The sequence below is a fragment of the Panthera onca genome, chromosome A2, assembly GCF_046562875.1.
Source record: "Panthera onca isolate mPanOnc1 chromosome A2, mPanOnc1 haplotype 2, whole genome shotgun sequence".
NCBI lineage: Eukaryota > Metazoa > Chordata > Mammalia > Carnivora > Felidae > Panthera > Panthera onca.
Window position 1 is genome coordinate 8,935,733 of NC_138340.1, and position 20,960 is coordinate 8,956,692.

General features: G+C 46.2%; 1 protein-coding gene across 5 annotated transcripts in view; it reads left to right on the forward strand.

Moving 5' to 3' along the window:
• LOC132678237 (uncharacterized) overlaps positions 1-20,685 on the forward strand; it is a 46,396-nt gene extending 25,711 nt beyond the window's left edge. For 2 of the 5 annotated variants that reach the window (XM_078443359.2, XM_078443358.2), the window contains exons 2-4: positions 16,216-16,395; positions 16,584-16,644; positions 17,254-20,685. In XM_078443359.2, coding sequence (XP_078299485.1) covers positions 16,362-16,395; positions 16,584-16,644; positions 17,254-18,907 — 1,749 coding nt within the window. In that variant the 5' untranslated portion in view covers positions 16,216-16,361 and the 3' untranslated portion in view covers positions 18,908-20,685. The remainder of the gene's footprint in view (positions 1-16,215; positions 16,396-16,583; positions 16,645-17,253) is intronic. The other 3 variants (XM_078443357.2, XM_078443356.2, XM_078443355.2) reach the window with 2 other exon arrangements.
• The last annotated feature ends 275 nt before the right edge of the window (positions 20,686-20,960 follow it).

Consider the following 20,960-nt stretch of genomic DNA (forward strand, 5'->3'; position numbering starts at 1 on the left):
CATTTTAGTTTTTAGTTTTCATTTTTGAGAGAGAGACTGCATTAGTGGGGGAGGGGCGGGGAGCTAGGGAGAGAGAGAAAATCCCAACCAGGCTCTGCACTGACACTTGTGCAGAGCCCGAAGTGGGGCCTGAACCCACGAACCTTGAGATCATGACCTGAGCCAAAACCAAGAGTCAGACACTTACCCAACTGAGCCACCCAGGCGTCCCAGTGACTATTTACTTCAGATAATGTATGCATGGGGGGCGCCTGGGTGGCTCAGTTGGTTGAGTGACTGACTTCAGCTCAGGTCATGATCTCACAGTTCAGTTCATGAGTTCGAGCCCCACATCAGGCTCTCTGCTAGCCGTGTAGAGCCTGCTTCAGATTCTCTGTCTCCCTGTCTCTCTCTCTCTCAAAAATAAACATTAAAAAAAAAAAAAAACAAACCTTTAGCTAATGGATGCATGGGTTCGTAAAAATCTGGTCCACTCCAGAGCTCTGGCTTCAGCCACCCCCAGAAATAAGCGGTGATCATTTCTGGAGCATCCTGTCCGTGTTTCTTTATATGAAAACAAGCACTCGCACACTCACGTTTTTCTTCCCCACGTTTTCCTCCTTGTAATGAGCAGTAAGATTTCACATCTTTGGGTGTTTGGCTGCTCACGGTTTAAGCCTCCTCCTTCCCTCTTTCTCTTATGCCCCCAACTTGGTCAAGCTGATGGGAAAGTCTGGGGGGTGTCTCTAGAGATGGCAAGAGATGCCAATCACGGAGGTCCCCACCCCTGTGCGAGAATTCTTGCCGCGGCCCCACCTCCCAGCTCTGGGGAACACCAAACCAGATTCTTTTCATTGGTTTCTGAAGCCGTTTCAGAGCTGCTTGAGGGGCCAGCCCTGCCGTCCCCAGAGCCTTGGTTATGTGATTTGTAAGCCTTTTCCTCCCATCTTGATGCATGTATGCGTGTACACGGGAACCACATCTCTGCAGGCGACCGTAAGTTTTGTCACCGTGAGCCATGTCCAGACGTGACCCCCATGCTGCGGGCCTGCTTCTCTTGCTCTGACTTGCTCACCGGCTCTGCTGCCCGAAGGCGGCGTGTGCTGTGGGCGCTGGGTGCCGGGGAGCTCGCGCTGTGACCCGTGCTGCCCTGTGGTGTGTTGGTGACCCTCCCCAGCCTCAGCTCTGTGTTCAGCCCACCAGAGGTGGCCGTTCACAGGATCCCTAGGTGTTTGGGAGGAGGGATGTAGGATTGAGGCCCTCCTTGAAGTGGTCCTGTTCCACGTATTTGCTGGTTTGGATCTGTGTTGGGGGGAAGCTGTGACAGAGGCTGGGTTGGCCTCACATGCCTGGGTGGGGTGCACTATACCCTGTGCAAAAGGAGGGCCCATTGCGTGGTCAGTCCTGAAATAACAGCTAATTAGAGAAAGAGAAGAAAGGGTGAAAGGCAGCCAGTAGATGGGGGCCTGAGTCCACGCTCCTTAACCCCAGAGGACTCACCAGGACCTTTAAGGACCTCTGCTGCTTCTGCCCCTGCCTCTACTGCAGCCAAGATCCTGAGCCTCCAGGTAGAGGGCACGACACTCAGGTGCCCCTGTGGCACGGCAAAGGGATTCGTTCCACTTGATTTAAGTCCAGGGCCCTTAAACCCTGTAGGGCAGCCAGTGGTCACGGGAGAGGCTCCTAACCCTGATGGCGCTGTTCTCAGGCTCTCTGGAGGAAACGGTGTGTAAATACCAGGACAGAGAGGCCGCCCCCCTCCCTCGAAGTATAGCCTGTGATGGGAAAAAACAAGACAGGAGGGAAGCAAAAGAAAAAAGTGTTGAAGCTGATGCAGGCAGCCGGGGACTGAGAACCCAGAGGGGTTTCCGCTGGACCAGCCGAGAGGCTCCCTGGCTGTGCACAGGATGGAAATCAAATGCCAGCCAGCAGGAAGTGAGAGAGAGTTTATTGAAGAGAGAGAGAGAGAGCAGATTCAGATGGAGCACTTAGGAGACTCAGGAGGGAGAAGGAGAAGGAGTCTCATCTTTGCTTAGGGCCTGGGGTTTCTGTTGAGGACGGTGGTCTGGTGTACGTGTCCTCTCGGGTGTCGGGGAACTCGTCCAACGAGGGCGAGTGCTCCTGTGTCCTCCGTAAGTCACTTACACCCTGGAGCCGGGGGGTCTCAGCATCATCTGGAGTCAGTGTTCCTGGAAAACGTATATGATGACGCCCCCTGCTGACTCCTTAGAAGTTACGTATTTTGCTGGAAAACGCCAAAGATATCATTAATTCCTTGACCTTTACAAAGAGAGCACACGTTTTGGGCACCTGGGTGGCTCAGTCGGTTAGGCGTCCAGCTTCGGCTCAGGTCATGATCTCGCGGTGCGTGGGTTCGAGCCCCGCGTCGGGCTCTGTGCTGACAGCTCGGAGCCTGGAACCTCCTTCAGATTCTGTGTCTCCCCTCTCTTTCTGTCCCTCCCTCTCTCTCTCTCCCCCCTTTCCTCTCTCAAATAAGTAAACATTACAAAAATTATCAAAAAGAACAACAAAGAGAGCATACGTTAAGGTACGTGTAAGGCAGGGATGCAGGCCCTAGCAAGAATAGAAGCAGGAAAAGGAGCAGAGAGAAGAAGAAGAAAACAGCCTTTTTCCCATGGGGTCCCTTCAGTTGCCCTGTCTCAAAACCCAGGTCTGCAGTTTTACCAGTTGGAAATTCAACATCTGTGAAAAGAATTTACACAACAAAAAAAGATAAAAGTACCCTCCTTGCTGCTTCTGGCCTCCACAGCACAGGTTCCGAACGCATTTTGCCGGCTACCCTAACGTGCTAACTTAGGAACCTCAGGCACATGATCGGTACTAGGGCTTACCTTGCAGTTACACCCGGGGACCCCACTAAACTTAAGCAGGGTACCCCTGATCATTTTAAGGGAGTTGCTGACTATGATAGAGAGGACAGCTAAGCATGTCTCCCCTTAACCATGAGAACCATGGTCTTACCTGATTTCCCATGGTCTTAGCTCCCGTTGTTCTTAAATATCCCGCACTGAGCAGAGCAGGTCTGAACCCAGTGTCTCCTAAATTAAGTTTAAATATTGTGTTTGGCACTTATGGGACCCCACAGATCTTACTGCACCCCTCCCCACCCCGTTAAATTACTTAATCTGACCCATTGTAAACTAAAAAGGGCCTTGAAGGATTGGAAACCATTGGTTAGAAACCACTTAATTTAATGAAAAAGTAATTATTCCCTCTGGTTCTCCTTTTAACAGCCTTATTTGACCTATTCTTAAATCTGCAAGCAATGAATGCCCCCTCAGAATGAATTAGTGCAAACTCGAGGCTGTGTTCCCAGTCCCCACCGTTACGGAAATGACTGACTCCCTTCAGCGACAGATTGGTGTCGTGCAGTCACAGGTTTGGCCACGTCTGTTTTGTTCGGTGCCTGTTTCAACAGTCTGCCAGGTGCAGTTGGCCGTCAAGTAGTGTAATACCAACGACATCCTCCTCTAAAGTCATTTGGGACTTCAAAAATTTTGACGAGAAGAGCTCATGAAAAGGGGACGTGCCATCACCGTATATACGATGTGAGGCTTTCGCACCTTGTCTAAGTTCTTAAAAAAAATTCTTGGTAAAGAGATAACTATTGTTCAGATTCTTTTGGTGTTGTGGAGGCAACATATTCCTTGTTTAAAATTTTACTTGAGCCCGTTTTTGCTGTTACTTGTAAAATGGCCCGTCCTGAATAGGCACCCCTTACGACAAAACAGGAAGATTCTGGACGCCGGTCAAATTGCTGTGCAGCAGGCACACCTGTTAGCGGTTTCACAGCAGAGGCTTCAGTGACTTCCTCTCGTGCCTCCTGGAGTTCCCTGCAACGGCCTCAAGCTGGCCCTAGGTTTTTGATGCGCAAGATGGCCTTAGGCCCCAAACTGACTGCCATCAGTCTTGGCACTGAGCAGCAGTGGCGTCCCCTGTGTTTACAGACTCTTGGGTGATTGTCCAAGAGATGCCCCTCTGTGGTCAAAGAATTCTGGGACTCTCTCGCCTCACAGATACCCACAACGTATAAGTCAAGGTAATATGTCTCCGCGTCTGCTAAGGCGTCTGTGTAGGTCCTCGCCTGTCCACATCGGCTCCTTATCCACATCAGAGTTCCAGACGCTCCTGCTGGTAACGAAAGCACTCGTTTCCCTGCTCAGAGCATACAGTGGCGAGCTCTCACGAAGACACTGAGTGGAAATTTCTGGTCGCGCGCGTCTCGGGGTTTAGGCCTCATAGAGTGCTATCGTAGGTTATTGGAATAAATTCAAAGGAGTTGAATGAACAGTGGCTTCTTTCAGTCATCGGGAGTGAATAGCGCATCTGTCTTCCTCTTTTTTTTTCCCCCCGATAGACTATTTTTTTTTTTTACAGCAATTTTAGGTTTACAGAAAACTTCACCAGGATGTACAGAGTTCCCACATAACCCCCCTGCCTTCATACAGCTTGCCCTGTTTTTTTTATATTTTACATCAGTGTGGTACATTTGTTACATTTGACGAGCCAGTATTAATGCATCGAAGTCCTCGCTTTACAATAGCTGGACGCTTTGGGGCGCCTGGGTGGCTCAGTTGGTTAAGCATCCGACTCTTGGTTTCGGCTCAGGTCATGATTTCACGGTTCGTGGGTTCAAGCCCCCCATCGGGCTCCCTGCTGACGGCACGGAGCCTGCTTGGGGTTCTGTCTCCCCCTCTCTCTGCCCTTCCCCTGCTCGCTCTCTCTTTCAAAAATAAACAAACATTGCAATAACTAGACTCTTTGCGTTACACAGTCTTAGGGCTTTGGCAATGTGAGATGATGTGTGCCGATCGTTTCTGTATCATGTAGTGTATTTTCAGTGCCCTAAATGTCCTTTGTCGTCCATCTGTTTATTCATTCCTTCTTCCCACCCGCAAATCCCTGGCAACCGTAGCTCGTCCACCGCCTCCCGCTTTTGTTCCTTCCAGAACTTTGCTGTCCAGAACTGTGCTTGGAATCCTACAGTCTGTAGCCTTACCGTATTCTCTGCTTTCCCCTGGCAATGTGACTTTGAGGTTATTCCATGTCTTTTGGCTGGATATCTCATTTCCGGTTATCCCTGAATATTTCATCATATGGATGTTCCATTGATTAATTTTCCATTCATCTGTTGGAGGATATCTTGGTTACCTGTAAGTCTTGGCAACTGTGAATAAAGCTCTTACAAATATTCAGGTGCTGGGTTTTTCTTTTTAAGTTTTTTTTTTCCAGGGTTTATTTTCGGGAGATAAGAGTGGGGGAGTGGCAGAGAGAGGAGACGAAGAATCCAAAGCAGGCTCCAGGCTCTGAGCCTGTCAGCACAGAGCCCGATGTGGGGCTCGAACCCACGAAGTGTGGGATCGTGACCTGGGCTGAAGTCAGACGCTCAACCCACTGAGCCACCGAGGCGCCCCTAAAGTTTTTTTTTAAACATTTGCTTATTTTTGAGAGAGAGAGAGAGCGCGCGCGAGCACATGTAAGAGCAGGGGAGGGGCAGAGAGAGTGGGGGAGAGAATCCCAAGCAGGCTCTGCCCTGTCAGCGCAGAGCCCAGTGCAGGACTCGATCCCATGAACCGTGAATCGTGACCTGAGCCAAAATCAAGAGTTGGATGTTCAACCTACTGAGCCACCCAGGCGCCCCTCATGTGCAGGTTTTTTTATGAGTGAGTTTTCAACTCATTTGGCATAATAGGAAGGATGGTGATTGCTGGATAGTATGCTAAAAAAAAAAAAAAATAGGTTTATTTTTTGAGAAACTGCCTGTCTTCCAGAATAGGGATACATTTTCCACTCCCATCAGCAATGAATGAGGGTGGAATGAATGAATGATTTTCTCTCACATCTTTACTATTGTTTGTTTTTTTTTTTCAAGGTCTTGAATTTTAGTTATTGTAATAAGTATCTGGCGGTATCTCATTTTTTTGATGTTTATTATTTTTTCCTTTTTTAATGTTTACTTATTCTTGAGAGAGAGCACGCAAATGGGGGAGAGGCAGAGAGAGAGGGAGACACAGAAGCTGAAGCAGGTTCCAGGCTCTGAGCTGTCAGCACAGAGCCTGATGCGGGGCTCGAACCCACGAACCACGAGATCATGACCTGAGCCGAAGTTGGATGCTTAACTGACTGAGCCACCCAGGCGCCCCTAATGTTTATTTATTTTTGAGTGAGGAAACATGAGCAGGGGAGGGACAGAGCGGGGGCAGGGGGGACAGAGGGTCGGAAGTGGGCTCTGTGCTGACAGCAGAGAGCCTGATGCAGGACTTGAACCCACAAACCATGAGATCATGACCTGAGCTGAAATCAAATGCTTAACCTATTGAGCCACCAAGGCTCCCCTATATCTCATTCTTTTATTTGCAATCTCTTTTTTTTTTTTTTTTAATTTTTGTTTATTTATTTTTGACAGAGAGAGACCACAATCAGGGGAGGGGCAGAGAGAGAGACACACAGAATCTGAAGCAGGTTCCAGGCTCTGAACTGTCAGCACAGAGTCCGATGCAGGGCTCAAACTCACGAACCATGAGATCACGACCTGAAGTCAGACACTCAGCAGAATGAGCCCCCCTGGCGCCCCTTCTCAGTTTCTTTTGACATGGTGTTGAGCATCTTTTTATATACTTAATTAGCATTTATGTATTTTCTTTGGTGAAGTGTGTGTTCAGATCTTTTGCCCATTTTTTTTAAAATTTTTTTTTAACGTTTATTTATTTTTGAGACAGAGAGAGACAGAGCGTGAATGGGGGAGGGTCAGAGAGACGGAGACACAGAATCTGAAACAGGCTCCAGGCTCTGAGCTGTCAGCACAGAGCCCAACGCGGGGCTCGAACTCACGGACCGTGAGATCATGACCCGAGCCGAAGTCGGCCGCCCAACCGACTGAGCCACCCAGGCGCCCCCTCTTTTGCCCATTTTTTTTTTTTTTTTTTAAATATTTATTTTTGGGACAGAGAGAGACAGAGCATGAACGGGGGAGGGGCAGAGAGAGAGGGAGACACAGAATCGGAAACAGGCTCCAGGCTCCGAGCCATCAGCCCAGAGCCCGACGCGGGGCTCGAACTCACAGACCGCGAGATCGTGACCTGGCTGAAGTCGGACGCTTAACCGACTGCGCCACCCAACTTTTGCCCATTTTTAATTGAGTTGCTTGTCTTACTGAATTTTAAGAGTTCTTTGGACATTTCGGATACCAGCCCTTTAGCAGAGAAGTGTTTTGTAAAGATTTTCTCTCAGTCTGTGGTTTCTGTTTTCCATCTCTTTAACTGTCTTTCACAGAGTGGGTTTTCATTTTAATAAAGCCAAACTTAGTATCTTTTACTTTCATGGATCCTGATTTGGTGTTGTATCTAAAAATAATAATTACCAAACCCTAGGTCTCCTAAATTTTCTCCTATGCTATCTCCTGGGAATTTTTTAGTCTTGGTTTTCTATAAGATCTATGAATCCATTTTGAGTTAATTTTTGTGAAAGGTGCAAGCTCTGTGTCTAGATTTTTTCACGTGGATTCTACTTTTCCTGGCACTTTTTGTTGGAAAGACTGTGTTTTATGGGGCTCCTGGGTGGCTCAGTTGGTTAAGCGTCCAACTTCGCTCAGGTCATGATCTCACGGTTTGTGGGTTTGAGCCCTGCCTCAGGCTCCATGCTGACAGCGTGGAGATTCTCCTTCAGATTCTGTGTCTCCCTCTCTCTGCCCCTCACCCGCTCACACTCTGTCTCTCTCTCAAAAAAAAAAACAACAACAACAAAACTGTGTTTTCTCTATTGAATTGCCTTTGTCTTTTGTCAAGGATCAGTTGACTGTACTTACTTGAATCTATAGGAAAGCATTAACTTTTTTGTTTTTTCATTTTATTTAGAGAGAGAGAGCACAAGAGAGGGAGAGAGAATCTTAAGCAGAGCCTAACACAGGGCCAGAGTCCACACCCTGGGATCGTGACCTGAGCTGAAATCCAGAGTCAAGACACTCAACTGACTGAGCCGCCCAGGCCGCCCAACTTTTGCTTTTGTATATTAGCCATTTATCCTTCAGCTCTACTCTCTTATTAGTTCAAAGGGCTTTGTTATTGTAGATTCTTTTGACATTTGCTCCTGTCATCTGACATTAGTCCTGTCATATGTGACAAAGATAGTTTTATTTTTTTTAATGTTTATTTATTTTGAGAGAGAGGGTTACCTGGGTGGCACAGTCAGTTAAGCATCCGACCTCAGCTCAGGTCATGATCTCCCGGGTTCGGGCCCCGCGTCGGGCTCTGTGCTGACAGCTCAAGAGCCTGGAGCCTGCTTCAGATTCTGTGTCTCCCGCTCTCTCGGTCCCTCCCCTGCTCGCACTCAGTGTGTGCGTCTCTCTCTCTCAAAAATAAACATTAAAAAAAATTAAAAAAAAAAACTCTTTAAGAAAAAAAAATTAAAGTGATTATTGATAGGGGTGCCTGGGTGCCTCAGTCGGTTAAGCGTCTGACTCTTCATTTTGGCTCAGTTCATGATCTCATGGTTTGTGAGTTCGAGCCCCTCCTCGGGCTCCATGCTGATGGTTTGGAGCCTGCTCGGGATTCTCTCTCTCTCTCTCTCTCTCTCTCTCTCTCACTCTCTCTGTCCCTCCCCCATGCGCACTTGCCCCCCACACACACACATAAAAAAATAAAGTGACTTGATATCCTTGGATTAATATATACCATAGTTATCTATCAGATGAAGTTCTTTTTTTTTTTTTTTTTCAGGTGAAGAATTTTTAAAATTTACTCCTGAAATGCCCTCCCTTTCTTCATCATTTTCCTGCTTTTTGAAGGAAGTTTCTTTCACATTTTTTTTTGCAAAGCAGGTATACTGGTGGAAAATTCCCTCCATTTTTGTTTGTCTCAGAAAGTCTTTATTTCTCCCTCACCCTTGAAGAATAATTCTGCTCGACACAGAATTCTGGGCACGTCGTTTTTCTCTGTCAACCCTTTAAAATATCTCATTCCACTCTCTTCTTGCTTGCGTGGTTTTTTTTTGGGGGGGGGGATGAGTATAAATTAATTCTTTGTTTCTCTATATCTGAGGTGTGTTTTTCCCTCTGGTTTCTTTCAAGATGAAATGTCTTAGTATGCTATGGGATTTTTTGTTTTATTTGTTTGAAGGCAGACCTCATGTGCGGAGAAGGAACTGAGGCAAATAGGCCTTTCAAAAAAATAAAAATAAAAGGAGGCCTTTAGTGTGATGTTTTCAGGTTATCTGGCTAAGGGTTTGTGAGAAATAAGGCCACCGACCCAATCAGAGGAGGGACGTGGAGACTCGGAGCACAGCGGATCGAGGTTTTCTTCGACCTTCTTGCAGCAGCGGGTGTCTTGGTGGACAGGCAAGCTCGGGGCAGTTACAGCAGACAGTTTGTCTCCAGGGTGCGTGTCCCTCCCCTGATTCTTCACTGGCTGAAGCGAGAGCCTTACCCGGACGTCGCCTGTGCCCATGTGAGGTAGAAAGTAGTCTGATTGGGGGACAGCCGGGTGACTCAGTCGGCTGAGCGTCCGACTCTTGATTTCAGTTCGGGTCATGATCTCCTGGTTCGTGGGATCGGCCCCCACGTCGGGCTGTGCTCTGACAGCGTGGAGCCTGCTGGGGATTCTCTCTCTCTCTCTCTCTCTCTCTCTCTCTCTGGCCCTCCCCCACTTTCTCTTTCGTGCGCACGCTCTCTCTCTCTCTCAAAATAAATAAAGATTTAAAAAAAAAAGTGGTCTGGGGCGCCTGGATGGCTCAGGCGGTTGGGCAGCTGACTCCAGCTCAGGTCATGATCTCACGGTCTGTGGGTTCAAGCCCCGTGTCGGGCTAAGTGCTGACCGCCTGGAGCCTGCTTCAGATCCTGTGTCTCCCTCTCTCTCTGCCCCTACCCCCACTCTCTCTCAAAAATGAATAAACATTAAAAAACAAAAAAAAATTTTTTAAGTAGTCTAATTGGAACAAATGTACATTTCCTGAGGTGATGCCGAGACTTTCAGTCCCCGCTTTGTTCTTTGGCTCATGCTCATTTCAGAGCCCACCAAAATGAGCCTGCAAAATAGAGCGGGGAAGAAAAACCAGGAAGTGAAGTGTCCAAGGATTCGGGACTCCATTATGGGGGGGCGGGGGGAGAGGGGGTCATATATATTTCCAGTAGGTTGTAAACATGTTAACGAGACAGCTTTTATTTTGGCATTTCTGAAGGTGGATCCTCTCCCTTACTTCTCACAGGGTTAGTCTCTATTATGATTTGTTGTACCCGTGGCAGAAAACTAAAACAACTCGGGCGTCCTTTCTTTTGTCACCCCCACGTCATCTGTGGGGTTCTCCAGAAGCTTCTCAAGTAAGGGCTGAAATGTGCAGCTCTTTTCCGCGTACTAGTAAACAGGAGCCCGGTTGCTGCCGAGGTAAGTGTGGGCGGAGGGGAGAGCATTCTGCAGTCATAGGGTTTAGTCTCAGTCTTTCGCGAGCATGGGCCCCCGGCCTGTCCTCTTCTTTCTCATAGATACGGGGAAGATACTTGGTCTTTGTCCGTGGTTCCTAGCCAAGATCTCCCGAGCCTTTGGAATTTCCTGAGTGATAAGGGCGATGGGGCAGTCTTCTGTTCTAGGAGCCCGCCCAGAAATGCCTCAGATGGCTTCCGGATGGGGATTGGACACCAGAAACACGAGGCCTTGATTGGAGGCTTAGAATGTTCAGCTCCGCTTCCCAGGCTCTGGAGAGGGAAGAGGGGCTGGAGATTGAGTTCATCACCAAAGGCTTTGAGTTCATCACTTGGGCCTACATAATGAAACTTCTGTCAGAAGCCTTAAAGGGGGCGGTGCCCCTGGGTGGCTCAGTGGGTTAAGCGTCCGACTTCAGCGTGGGTCATGATCTCATGGCTCATGGGTTCGAGCCCCATGTCGGGTTCTGGCCTGACAGCTTGGAGCCTGGAGCCTGCTTCGGATTCTGTGTCTCCCTCTCTCTCTCTGCCCCTCTCCCACTTGCTCATGCTATCTCTCAATAAACGTTAAAAAAATTAAAAAAGGTACACTGGTGTATCTATTGGAATACATTTTGCTTAATTATTCTATTGATAAACCCTTCACATCTTTCCATACCAGTACACGTCACCCTTTGCTTTTAAACGGTGACTATGTGGGGCACCTGGGTGGCTCAGTCTGTTAAATGTCCAACTTCGGCTCAGGTCATGATCTCACGGTTTGTGGGTTCACGCCCCACATGGGGCTCTGTGCTGACAGCTCAGAACCTAGAACCTGCTTCACATTCTGTCTCCTCCTCTCTCTGCCCCTGCCCCACTCATGCTCTGTCTCTCTCTCAAAAAATAAACATTAAAATAAGTAAAAGGTAAGTATATAACCAATTCTTTCTCTTTTTTTAAATTGTTTTTAGTGTTTATTCATTTTTGAGAGAGAGGCACAGAGCGTGCGCTGGGGAGGAGCACAGAGAAGGAGACACAGAATCCGAAGGAGGCTCCCGGCTGTCAGCAATAGAGCCCGACGCGGGGCTCGAACCCACGAACCGTGAGATCACGACCTGAGCTGATGTCGGACGCTTAACCCACTGAGCCAGGCGCCCCACCAATTCTTTCAAAATAGACCCTTGTTACCAGTTTTTGCTGCCAAAAATCTGTGAACTAGTACTCAGATTTCCACCTTACAGGGTAAAAAAGAAAAAAAAAAGAAAAAACATACTTCTCCAAACTTAATTCTTTAAATTTTTATCATTAAATATATTCAGAAAATAATGTGCCTGATGCCTTATCAGAAGACTTTAGGGGCGCCTGGGTGGCGCAGTCGGTTAAGCGTCCGACTTCAGCCAGGTCACGATCTCGCGGTCCGTGAGTTCGAGCCCCGCGTCAGGCTCTGGGCTGATGGCTCGGAGCCTGGAGCCTGTTTCCGATTCTGTGTCTCCCTCTCTCTCTGCCCCTCCCCCATTCATGCTCTGTCTCTCTCTGTCCCAAAAATAAATTAAAAAAAAAAAAAAAAAAGAAGACTTTGTGGTAATAACAGTATAAACATGTTTGTGATCATTAAGATTTATAAGTGGGCATTGAACAGTTGTCAGTCTCCCAATGTTCCTGACCTGACTCCTCTCCATCCGACACCACATGACCTCTGTCTGGATTCTTTATTCTTCAAAACCTTTACCATCTGTTCCCCCCCCCCCCCCGCCCCCACTAAACAGTGTTCTTTTAGTTTTAACTTTAAAAAATATATATATTTTTTTTAACATTTATTTTATTTTTGAGACAGAGAGAGACAGAGCATGAATGGGGGAGGGTCAGAGAGAGGGAGGCACAGAATCTGAAACAGGCTCCAGGCTCTGGGCTGTCAGCACAGAGCCCGACGCGGGGCTTGAACTCACGGACCGCGAGATCATGACCTGAGCCACCCAGGCGCCCCTAAAAAATATTTTTAGTATTTATTTTTGAGAGAGACATTTTTTCTCATATGGTCTTTCATCTTCTGTTAAATACGTTTTGATTATTTTCTCATTTTTTAAACTATATGTTGCGTCTTACTCTGCACACTAAACTCTAATGTTGCATGTATTACAGATATTTTCTTATATCTTGGTTTTTTTTTTGATTTCCTTAGTTTATATATGAGTTGTTCAGTCTCTCGTTTAGACCTTTTTAAATTTTTTTTAATGTTTATTTATTTTTGAGAGAGAGGGAGAGAGCACAAGCAGGGGAGGGGCAGAGACAGAGGGAGCCACAGAATCTGAAGCAGGCTCCAGGCTCCGAGCTGTCAGCACAGAGCCCGAGGCGGGGCTCGAACTCACGGACCGTGAGATCATGACTTGAGCTGAAGTCAGACACTCAGCCGAATGAGCCACCCAGGCGCCCCCGTCTCGTTTTAGAGGTTACTCTTTCCCTTATCTGAGAAAATTCTCCCTATTTTTGGATCAATAAAGTATTTATCTATGGCTTCTACAAGTGCCTTGGTTTTATCTTTCACATTTAAGTCTACAGTGAATTGGCTATTTTCCACGGGATAGGAGGGAATATAATGCGCTTTTCCAGTTAGGTGACAGTTTGTCTTTGCCCCATGTATTAAAGGGCTTCACATGTCGGCCAGTGCTCCACAGTGCCTGATCCGCCCTTGACCAGCTTTCGATATTTAATGCTGGTCCACGGAAGACACTTTTCCTTTCCCTCGGTCTGTTTTTCTCTCTGCTAATGCTATGTTGTCTGGAATACTGTGATTTGAAAATCTTTGATGTATATTCGGCAAGCCGCCACTTTGTTCTTTGCAAGACCTTGACCATTTTTGGACATTTGTTTTTCCTTTTAGGTTTGGAGGTCTAATAAAAAGTCTGTTTTGGGGATTGTTGGAATTTAATAAAGATACATTTTGGGAGAGGAAACATCTTAAGAAGTGGAGTTATTTCTAAGAACATGTACCATATTTTCACTTTTTTTCATTCTTCTTTGTTCGAGAAAAATGTACATCTTTTTCCATTAGGACTATTAAATATCATTCATTAGTCTTGTTTAGTGTTCAGTTAAATCTGTCCTGGAGGGGGATGCCCCACTGGCTCAGTCAGTAGAGCCTGTGATGCTTTTTTTTTTTAAATTTATTTTTAATGTTTATTTATTTTTGAGAGAGAGAAAGAGAGAAAGTGTGAGCAGGGGAGGGACAGACAGGGAGACACAGAATCCAAAGCAGGCTCCAGGCTCTGAGCTGTCAGCACAGAGCCCCACGCAGGGCTCGAACCCACAAGCTGTGAGATCATGACCTGAGCCAAAGTCAGACACCCAACCGACTGAGCCACCCAGGCGCCCCTGGTGCCTGTGATTCTTGATCTCTGGGTCATGAGTTGGAGCTCCCTGTTGGGTGTAGAGATGGCTTAAAAATACACACACACACACACACCTTAAAAAATATAAATAAATTTGTTTTGGAGGAAACCACATGCAAGCTTCAAGGAGATGTTATCTCCTACTGTAACCCATAGGATGGGCTCACTTCCCCGAGCAACAAGTTGTAACAACACACGTAAAATACTGTCTTCCAGGGAAGCTCATTCGGGACTCCGTGCCTAGATCACACAGGCACCCTCTACTGCGCATAACAAAAGTTTGGACTCTCAGAACGAACACAAGAGTTTGGGATACGTCATAATCTTTTGCCTAAACAGTTTGGGCACACTGAGTCACTCTCATCAGGTTGGGGAGGTCCCTCCTATATCTTGGCTCCCAGATACCAACGAAGGAAGGACAGACACCGCGAGCAGGCATTTGTAAGGATCCGCCGTGTCAGACCTGCTAATAACGTTAACGCTCTTCCCCATGCGAGGTACTAGGACACTTTTATGAGCCAGCGCTGCAGAGTAATTGGAGCCAATCCAAGTAGTTCCTTTTACTCCGTGGATCTCGCAAGAAGTGTGGATTTCCTGTTCTCTTAACCAGATGGGTGAAATCTACCGTCCAAATTACCATATGGGAGCCATTTCTCTATCACCTGCACGTAGACCTCAGTGAGTTAATGATCTTGTTCAGAGACCAGCATTTAGGGGAATCGTGTAGCTGAGGGATGTCTGTGCCCAGAGGCTAGGCTGGCATGCCCCTGGGCCCCACACGAGGGGTCAGAAGTACAGGAAATGGAAGGGCAGCCTCTAGGGCAGCTGGTTGAATATCACTGCCTCCTGAAATCAGAGAAGGGAACCTCTGTGTTCTTTTGGAAGAAAACACTGCTGGGGCTCCTGGGTGGCTCAGTTGGGTAAGCGTCTGACTCTTGGTTTCGGCTCAAGTCATGATCTCATGGTTCGTGAGTTTGAGCCCCGCATCAGACTCTGCACTGACCGCGTGGAGCCTACTTGAAATTCTGTCTCTCCCTGTCTCTCTCTGCTCCTTCCCTGCTCATGCTCTCTCTCAATGTAAATAAATTTATTTAAAAAAAAAACACTGCTGAACCTTTTGTGTGTTTCATAATGATGAGTGCATTGACCGTCAAACCACTGTGGCTTTCAAGTGAACTTTCTCGCAGATTGCAATGTTTATCCAGTTCCTCAAGCTCAGCAGGGCCTGAGGTACGATGTTACGGTTCTGCCGAGCATCCTGTCATCTCAGCGTGTGTGCATACACGTGCTTAAAAGTTGGCGAGAAGCGGCTCCGAGGCCCTTGCGTAGAGAGGTTTTGTGGGGTTCGGAGTTGTGATGCCTTCTTTTTCATACATAAGCTGTACTATCTGAATGACATCCTCGCCCCATGAAATGGGACGGATTGGAGGGAATGAGTGAATCTCTGACAGATATTTTTATAGACAAATGAAAACGAACACTTCTCTGCCAGAATATTTTCGTTCAGCCAGCTGCGTCAGACTATTCCTGATGGCCTGGGGTACTTGGGGACAATATGGCTAGCTGGTGTCCTAGTTACCAATTGGATTCCCACAGGCCTTCTGGCCTTTCATGGTTGGCAGTGGAAATAGAAGCAAAAGCTCTCAGGGCGCCTGAGCGGCTCAGTCGGTTAAGCATCCGATGTCGGCTCAGGTCATGATCTCACGGTTCGGGGGTTCAAGCCCCACATCGGGCTCTGTGCTGACAGCTTGGAGCCTGGAGCCTGCTTCAGATTCTGCGTCTCCCTCTGTCTCTCTGCCTCTCCCCCGCACGTGTTCTCTCTCTCTCTCTCAAAAATATTAAAAAAAAATTTTTTTTAAAGAAGCCAAAGCTCTCAATGTTTCACTGTGTTTTTATTCATTAAAACTTGACGTGGCTGTGCCCCTCTGCTTCATGGAGTGCTGTGTGACATGGTGGGTAATAAAGAAGGAGGCGAGCTTTTTCTCACAAGCAATTGGTGGCCTTACAATGGAAATGTTTCTTTCATTTGCATAGTATTTCCTTTCCCAACGTGCTTGGGACTCTACCATTAGAAAGCAATGAGACTGGAAGTGAACGTAGTAAACGTAGTAAAAGTAGGAATAATTCTTTTAAAAAAAGTTGTATCTATTTATTTTGAGAGAGGAGCATGAGCCCACGAGCAAGGGAGCAAGCAGGCTGTGCGCTGACGCGGTGCTCGATCTCAGGAACCGCGAGATCCTGACCTGAGCCGAAATCAAGAGTCGACGCTTCACCGACTGAGCCACCCAGGCGCCCCCAAAGTAGAGCTAATTTCCACGTATTCATGACACTACCAAATTTATGAGGAGATGATTGTGTAGAGAGAGTGGGAATTCTGATGACCAAGTCATAGAGTATTTTGAGATCACAGAATCATGTGAACTTCTTATGAATTGACTATAGATTCCTAGTGCTGTCTCATCCATCCTCCTCCACACGTATGTGGGATGTTTTAGGACGCAGTGGCCTTTGAGGATGTGGCTGTAAACTTCACCCTGGAGGAATGGGCTCTGTTGGATCCTTCACAGAAGAAACTCTACAGAGATGTGATGCGGGAAACCTTGAGGAACCTGGCCTCAGTAGGTAAGGATGACCGCTCACTTTCCCCTCGTCAGTTAGAGGACGCGTGTTTCTTGCCCATCAGTGCTCTTTGGTTTGGAACGGGGCAAAGGAGTACTTTGGCAAATCAGGCATGGGCAGAGCTCATCATGGACTTGTGATAATTCTTCTATAATTTATTGGTTTTTTTTTTTTCTGGGTTTGCATTGTAGGGAAAAAATGGAAAGACCATAACATTGATGATCAGTACAGAAACCAGGGAAGAAATCTAAGGTAACTTGCACTCACGGTGGAAAGGAGCATCCAGAGGAATCTTTGTATGTTGCAAGAATTGAAAAGCAAGCAGACATGGGGCGCCTGGGTGGCTCAGTTGGTTAAGCATCCGACTTCAGCTCAGGTCATGATCTCGTGGTTCGTGGGTTTGAGCCCCACGTCAGGCTCTGTGCTATTAGCCTAGAGCCTGGAGCCTGCTCTTGATTCTGTGTCTGCCTCTCTTTCTGTGCCTCCCCTGCTCGCACTCTCTCTCTGTCTCTCTCAAAAATAAACGTTAAAAAAAAAAAACTTAAAAGCAAGCAGACACAAGACAGCCCAGCTTCAGATGTAGGTTTTCCTAGAAAATTTTCACCAAAGTGTTTTCTTAAATGTGACAGCTGTTCAGTGTTTGCAAAAGAGTTCGTTTGTAAATAGTATTCAGAAACTCCATATATGACTCTCACTACTTTCATGTAAGAGTTTTGGTCGAGCAGAATATTTCAAACAGTTCAGACAAGACAGAAAAACCTACCCTTTTCCTATGAATTGTAACAATGTAATCCTAGTATTTACTAATAGGTAGGAAGTCACAAATCAATAATACACTTCTGGATTTTTTTTTTTTTCCAGGAGTCCTATGGTAGAGAGGCTCCATCAGAGTAAAGAAGGTGGTCCGTGCGGAGGAAACTTCAGCCTTATTCCGCATCTTAATCTGAACAAGAAAACTTCTCCCGAGGTAAAACCGTGGGAGTGCAGCGCGTGTGGAAAAGTCTTTATGCGCCATTCGTCCCTTAATAGGCATAAGAGATCTCACACTTCGCCAAAGCCATACAAGTATCAGGAGTATGGAAGAAAGCCTTATAAATGTAAAGAGTGCGGAAAAGCTTTCAGTTATCTCCAGCCTTTTCAAAAACATGAAAGAAACCACAGCGTGGAGAAATCTTACAAATGTAAGGAATGTGGGAAATCCTTTCGATATCGCCAGTCTGTTCGAAAACACGAAAGGACTCACACCGGAGAGAAACCCTATCAGTGTAAACAGTGTGGAAAGGCCTTTCGATATCATCAGACCTTTCAGACGCATGAAAGGACGCACACGGGGGAGCAGCCCTATCAGTGCAAGCAGTGCGGGAAGGCCCTCAGCTGTCCCAGCTCCTTTCGAAGTCACGAGAGGACTCACACGGGAGAGAAACCTTACGAATGTAAAAAGTGTAGTAAAGCCTTCAGTTGTCCCAGCTCTCTTCGAAAACATGAGAGAACTCACACCGGAGAGAAACCCTATGACTGTAAGGAATGCGGGAAAGCCTTCATTTCTCTCGGGAGCTTTCAAAGACACATGATCACACACACTGGAGTCGGACCTTATAAATGTAAGGAGTGCGGGAAGGCATTCAGCTGTCCCAGCTCGTATCGGATACATGAAAGATCTCACACCGGAGAGAAACCCTACGAATGTAAGCAGTGTGGTAGAGCCTTTAGTTGTTCCAGTTCCTTCCGAACACACGAAAGAACTCACACTGGAGAGAAACCCTATCAGTGCAAAGAATGCGGAAAAGCCTTCCATTGGCTCACCACGTTTCAAGTGCATGTGAGAACTCACACTGGAGAGAAGCCCTATATATGTAAGCTGTGCGGGAAAGCCCTCAGTTGTCCCACGTCCTTCCGAAGACACGAAAGGACTCACACCGCGGAGAAGCCCTACGAGTGTAAACAGTGTGGGAAGACCTTCAGCTCTCCTCTAGGTTTGCAAATACACGGGAGAACTCACACTGGCGAGAAACCCTATAAATGTGAGGAATGTGGGAAGGCCTTCGTTTCCCTCACCAGTTTTCGCAGACATATGATGACACACACTGGAGACGGACCTTATAAATGTAAGGAATGTGGGAAAGCCTTCAACTGCCCCAGCTCCTTCCGGATACACGAAAGAACTCACACGGGAGAGAAACCCTATGAATGTAAAATATGCGGTAAAGCCTTCAGTTGTTCAAGTTATGTTCAGGTACATGAAAGAACTCACACGGGAGAGAAACCCTATGAATGTAAGGAATGCGGGAAAGCCTTCATTTATCGTACGACCTTTCGAGGACACATGAGAGTGCACACTGGAGAGAAACCTTATAAATGTAAAGAATGTGGGAAAGCCTTCAGTCGACCCAGTTCGTTTAGAAGCCATGAAAGAATTCACACTGGAGAGAAACTTCTTGAATGTAAGCACTGTGGGAAAGCCTTCAATTGGCCCACATCCTTACATAAACATGTGATGAGAATGCACACAAGATAGGTAAATTGTAACTGAAAAGTACAGGAAAGCGTTCAGTCTTAACAAACACAGAGTCACGTAAAAACACCACTGGAGAAAAATGACGTAAATGTAAGAAATGTGGGAAAGTCTGATGCAAATCCAAATACAGTACCTCCAGAGAATTCACAACATGAAAGACATGCTTCAGAAGTTGAAGATAATGAATTTTGTTCTGAAACTCAGTCTCTGGACTGTAGCTTCTGGTTGTTGCTTTTCAGCTGAACGTTGAGTTGAGACAATTCTGTGAGCATTGTTTAAGCAATAGTACGGAAGCTTAGTAGGTAGTCTTTTTCCTTAAATCAGTTTGTAAAAGTTTTGTCTTTCCCTTTTCAAGTCTATTGGATCTATGGGTGAGTTACGGTGTATTTGTAATATGTAAGTATTAATTTTTATATAATTTTTTAACTGTTCTGAACGTGAAGGGGCCATGGTATAATGACATTTGGGTATTTGTTGGGATTTTCTTATTGACCTCCTGTCACAGGTACTGGATATTCCTTGTCTATTATAAATATTCCTCCTTTCATATGTGAAATGGTTTCTGTTTTGTTTTTTTTGAATCCAAAGAGTCTTTTCTTTCCTGGTTAATAAATTGTAGGCATCAATTTGTAAGTATGCAGAGTTTATCATAGGGTATAATCTCATTGGAATTGCTGTTTACATCTTTTCCCTTGACTCTGTCATTTCTTCCGACTGTGATTTGGAGATTATACTTTAAGAGACCAAAAAAAAAAAAAAAGAAAAAAAATGTAGCATTGGAGATAGCACTCCTGGAATGCGTTAGGTCAACATGGGTAATGTTGCGACCTAATTTTCTAGAATCTGCTCTCTTTATAGTTTCATGTTAGAATTCACCGGTAGCCTCACTTGCATGAGAGTCGGAAGGCAAAAAGGAAGAAGGCCTTAGTTTTTGGAATCACGGTACAGACAGTGATCGATACCATGGGAATTTTGCCTACAGCTTCCAGCCCATTTTGCTGATTCTTTGCCCTGCCCGTCAAGAGTATCTTCAGTACCACCGCCAGCTACTTGACTTCCCTTTTCTCAGAGCTGTAGCTTTCCACAGATGCCGCCACGAGGCCTACGACCTGGCAAAGGTTGATGCCACTTGGATCTTCCCGCAAGCCATCAGGTGTCCACCAGACCGTCATGGTGGAGAATGTTCTTTAAAGCGCTGACTTCCCTCTTCTCTGGATTGTATTTGCATAGGGTCTAATTTGTGTAGTAAGCCCCTTGTTGTGTTAATACTCCTAATTACTGTGTGTTTCTGATTACACCGGTACAGCTACAACATGCAGCCAAGAGGAACCCCATGGCAACTTATTCCTCTACCGCATTGTACAGTGACTTTTGTGAAAATAAGCCTTTTCGTGTGAAAATAAGCACCTTCTCCTTACCAGGCAGATTGTGGGTGTTTCTGATTACTCACATCTGAACATAAGTCTTCGGTGTATTTTCAATTATGTTTTTATGTGATTTAAAACATTTTCTAAAGCTCAAACCACTGTTTCTGTCCATGGTCCTTAAAATTCTTTATTAACTGTTGGATATTAGCAAATGTTATCTTCTCCATTTCCTGATAGGATATATTAAAACGTCCCATTGCAATCGTGGCTTTTCAAGCCAACCTGTAATTTTGTCAGCCTTATGCATTCCGAGGGTCATCGTGTGCAGACGAGTTCAGATATTTTTTCCTCCAATCTTATTTTTTATTCTGTAGTCATAATTTTTGTAATTAAATTTCTCGTCCTCCATTATTGATGCCAAAAATTCGCATCATGGTTTTGTCAGTGCCTTCTTGCCAAAGACTGCCAGGGTGACATCTGTGGTCAAAGAGAGAGAGGTGGAATGAATTGCAGTGATAAAGGTGACCACAAACCACATACGACACGGGATTATGTTGGGGCGCCTGGCTGGCTCAGTCAGCGGAGCGCGCGACTCTTGGTCTCGGGGTTGTGAGCTCGAGCCTCACGTTAGGTGTAGAGATTACTTTAAAAAAAATAAAATCTTCTAAAAAAAAATGGTGGAGTCA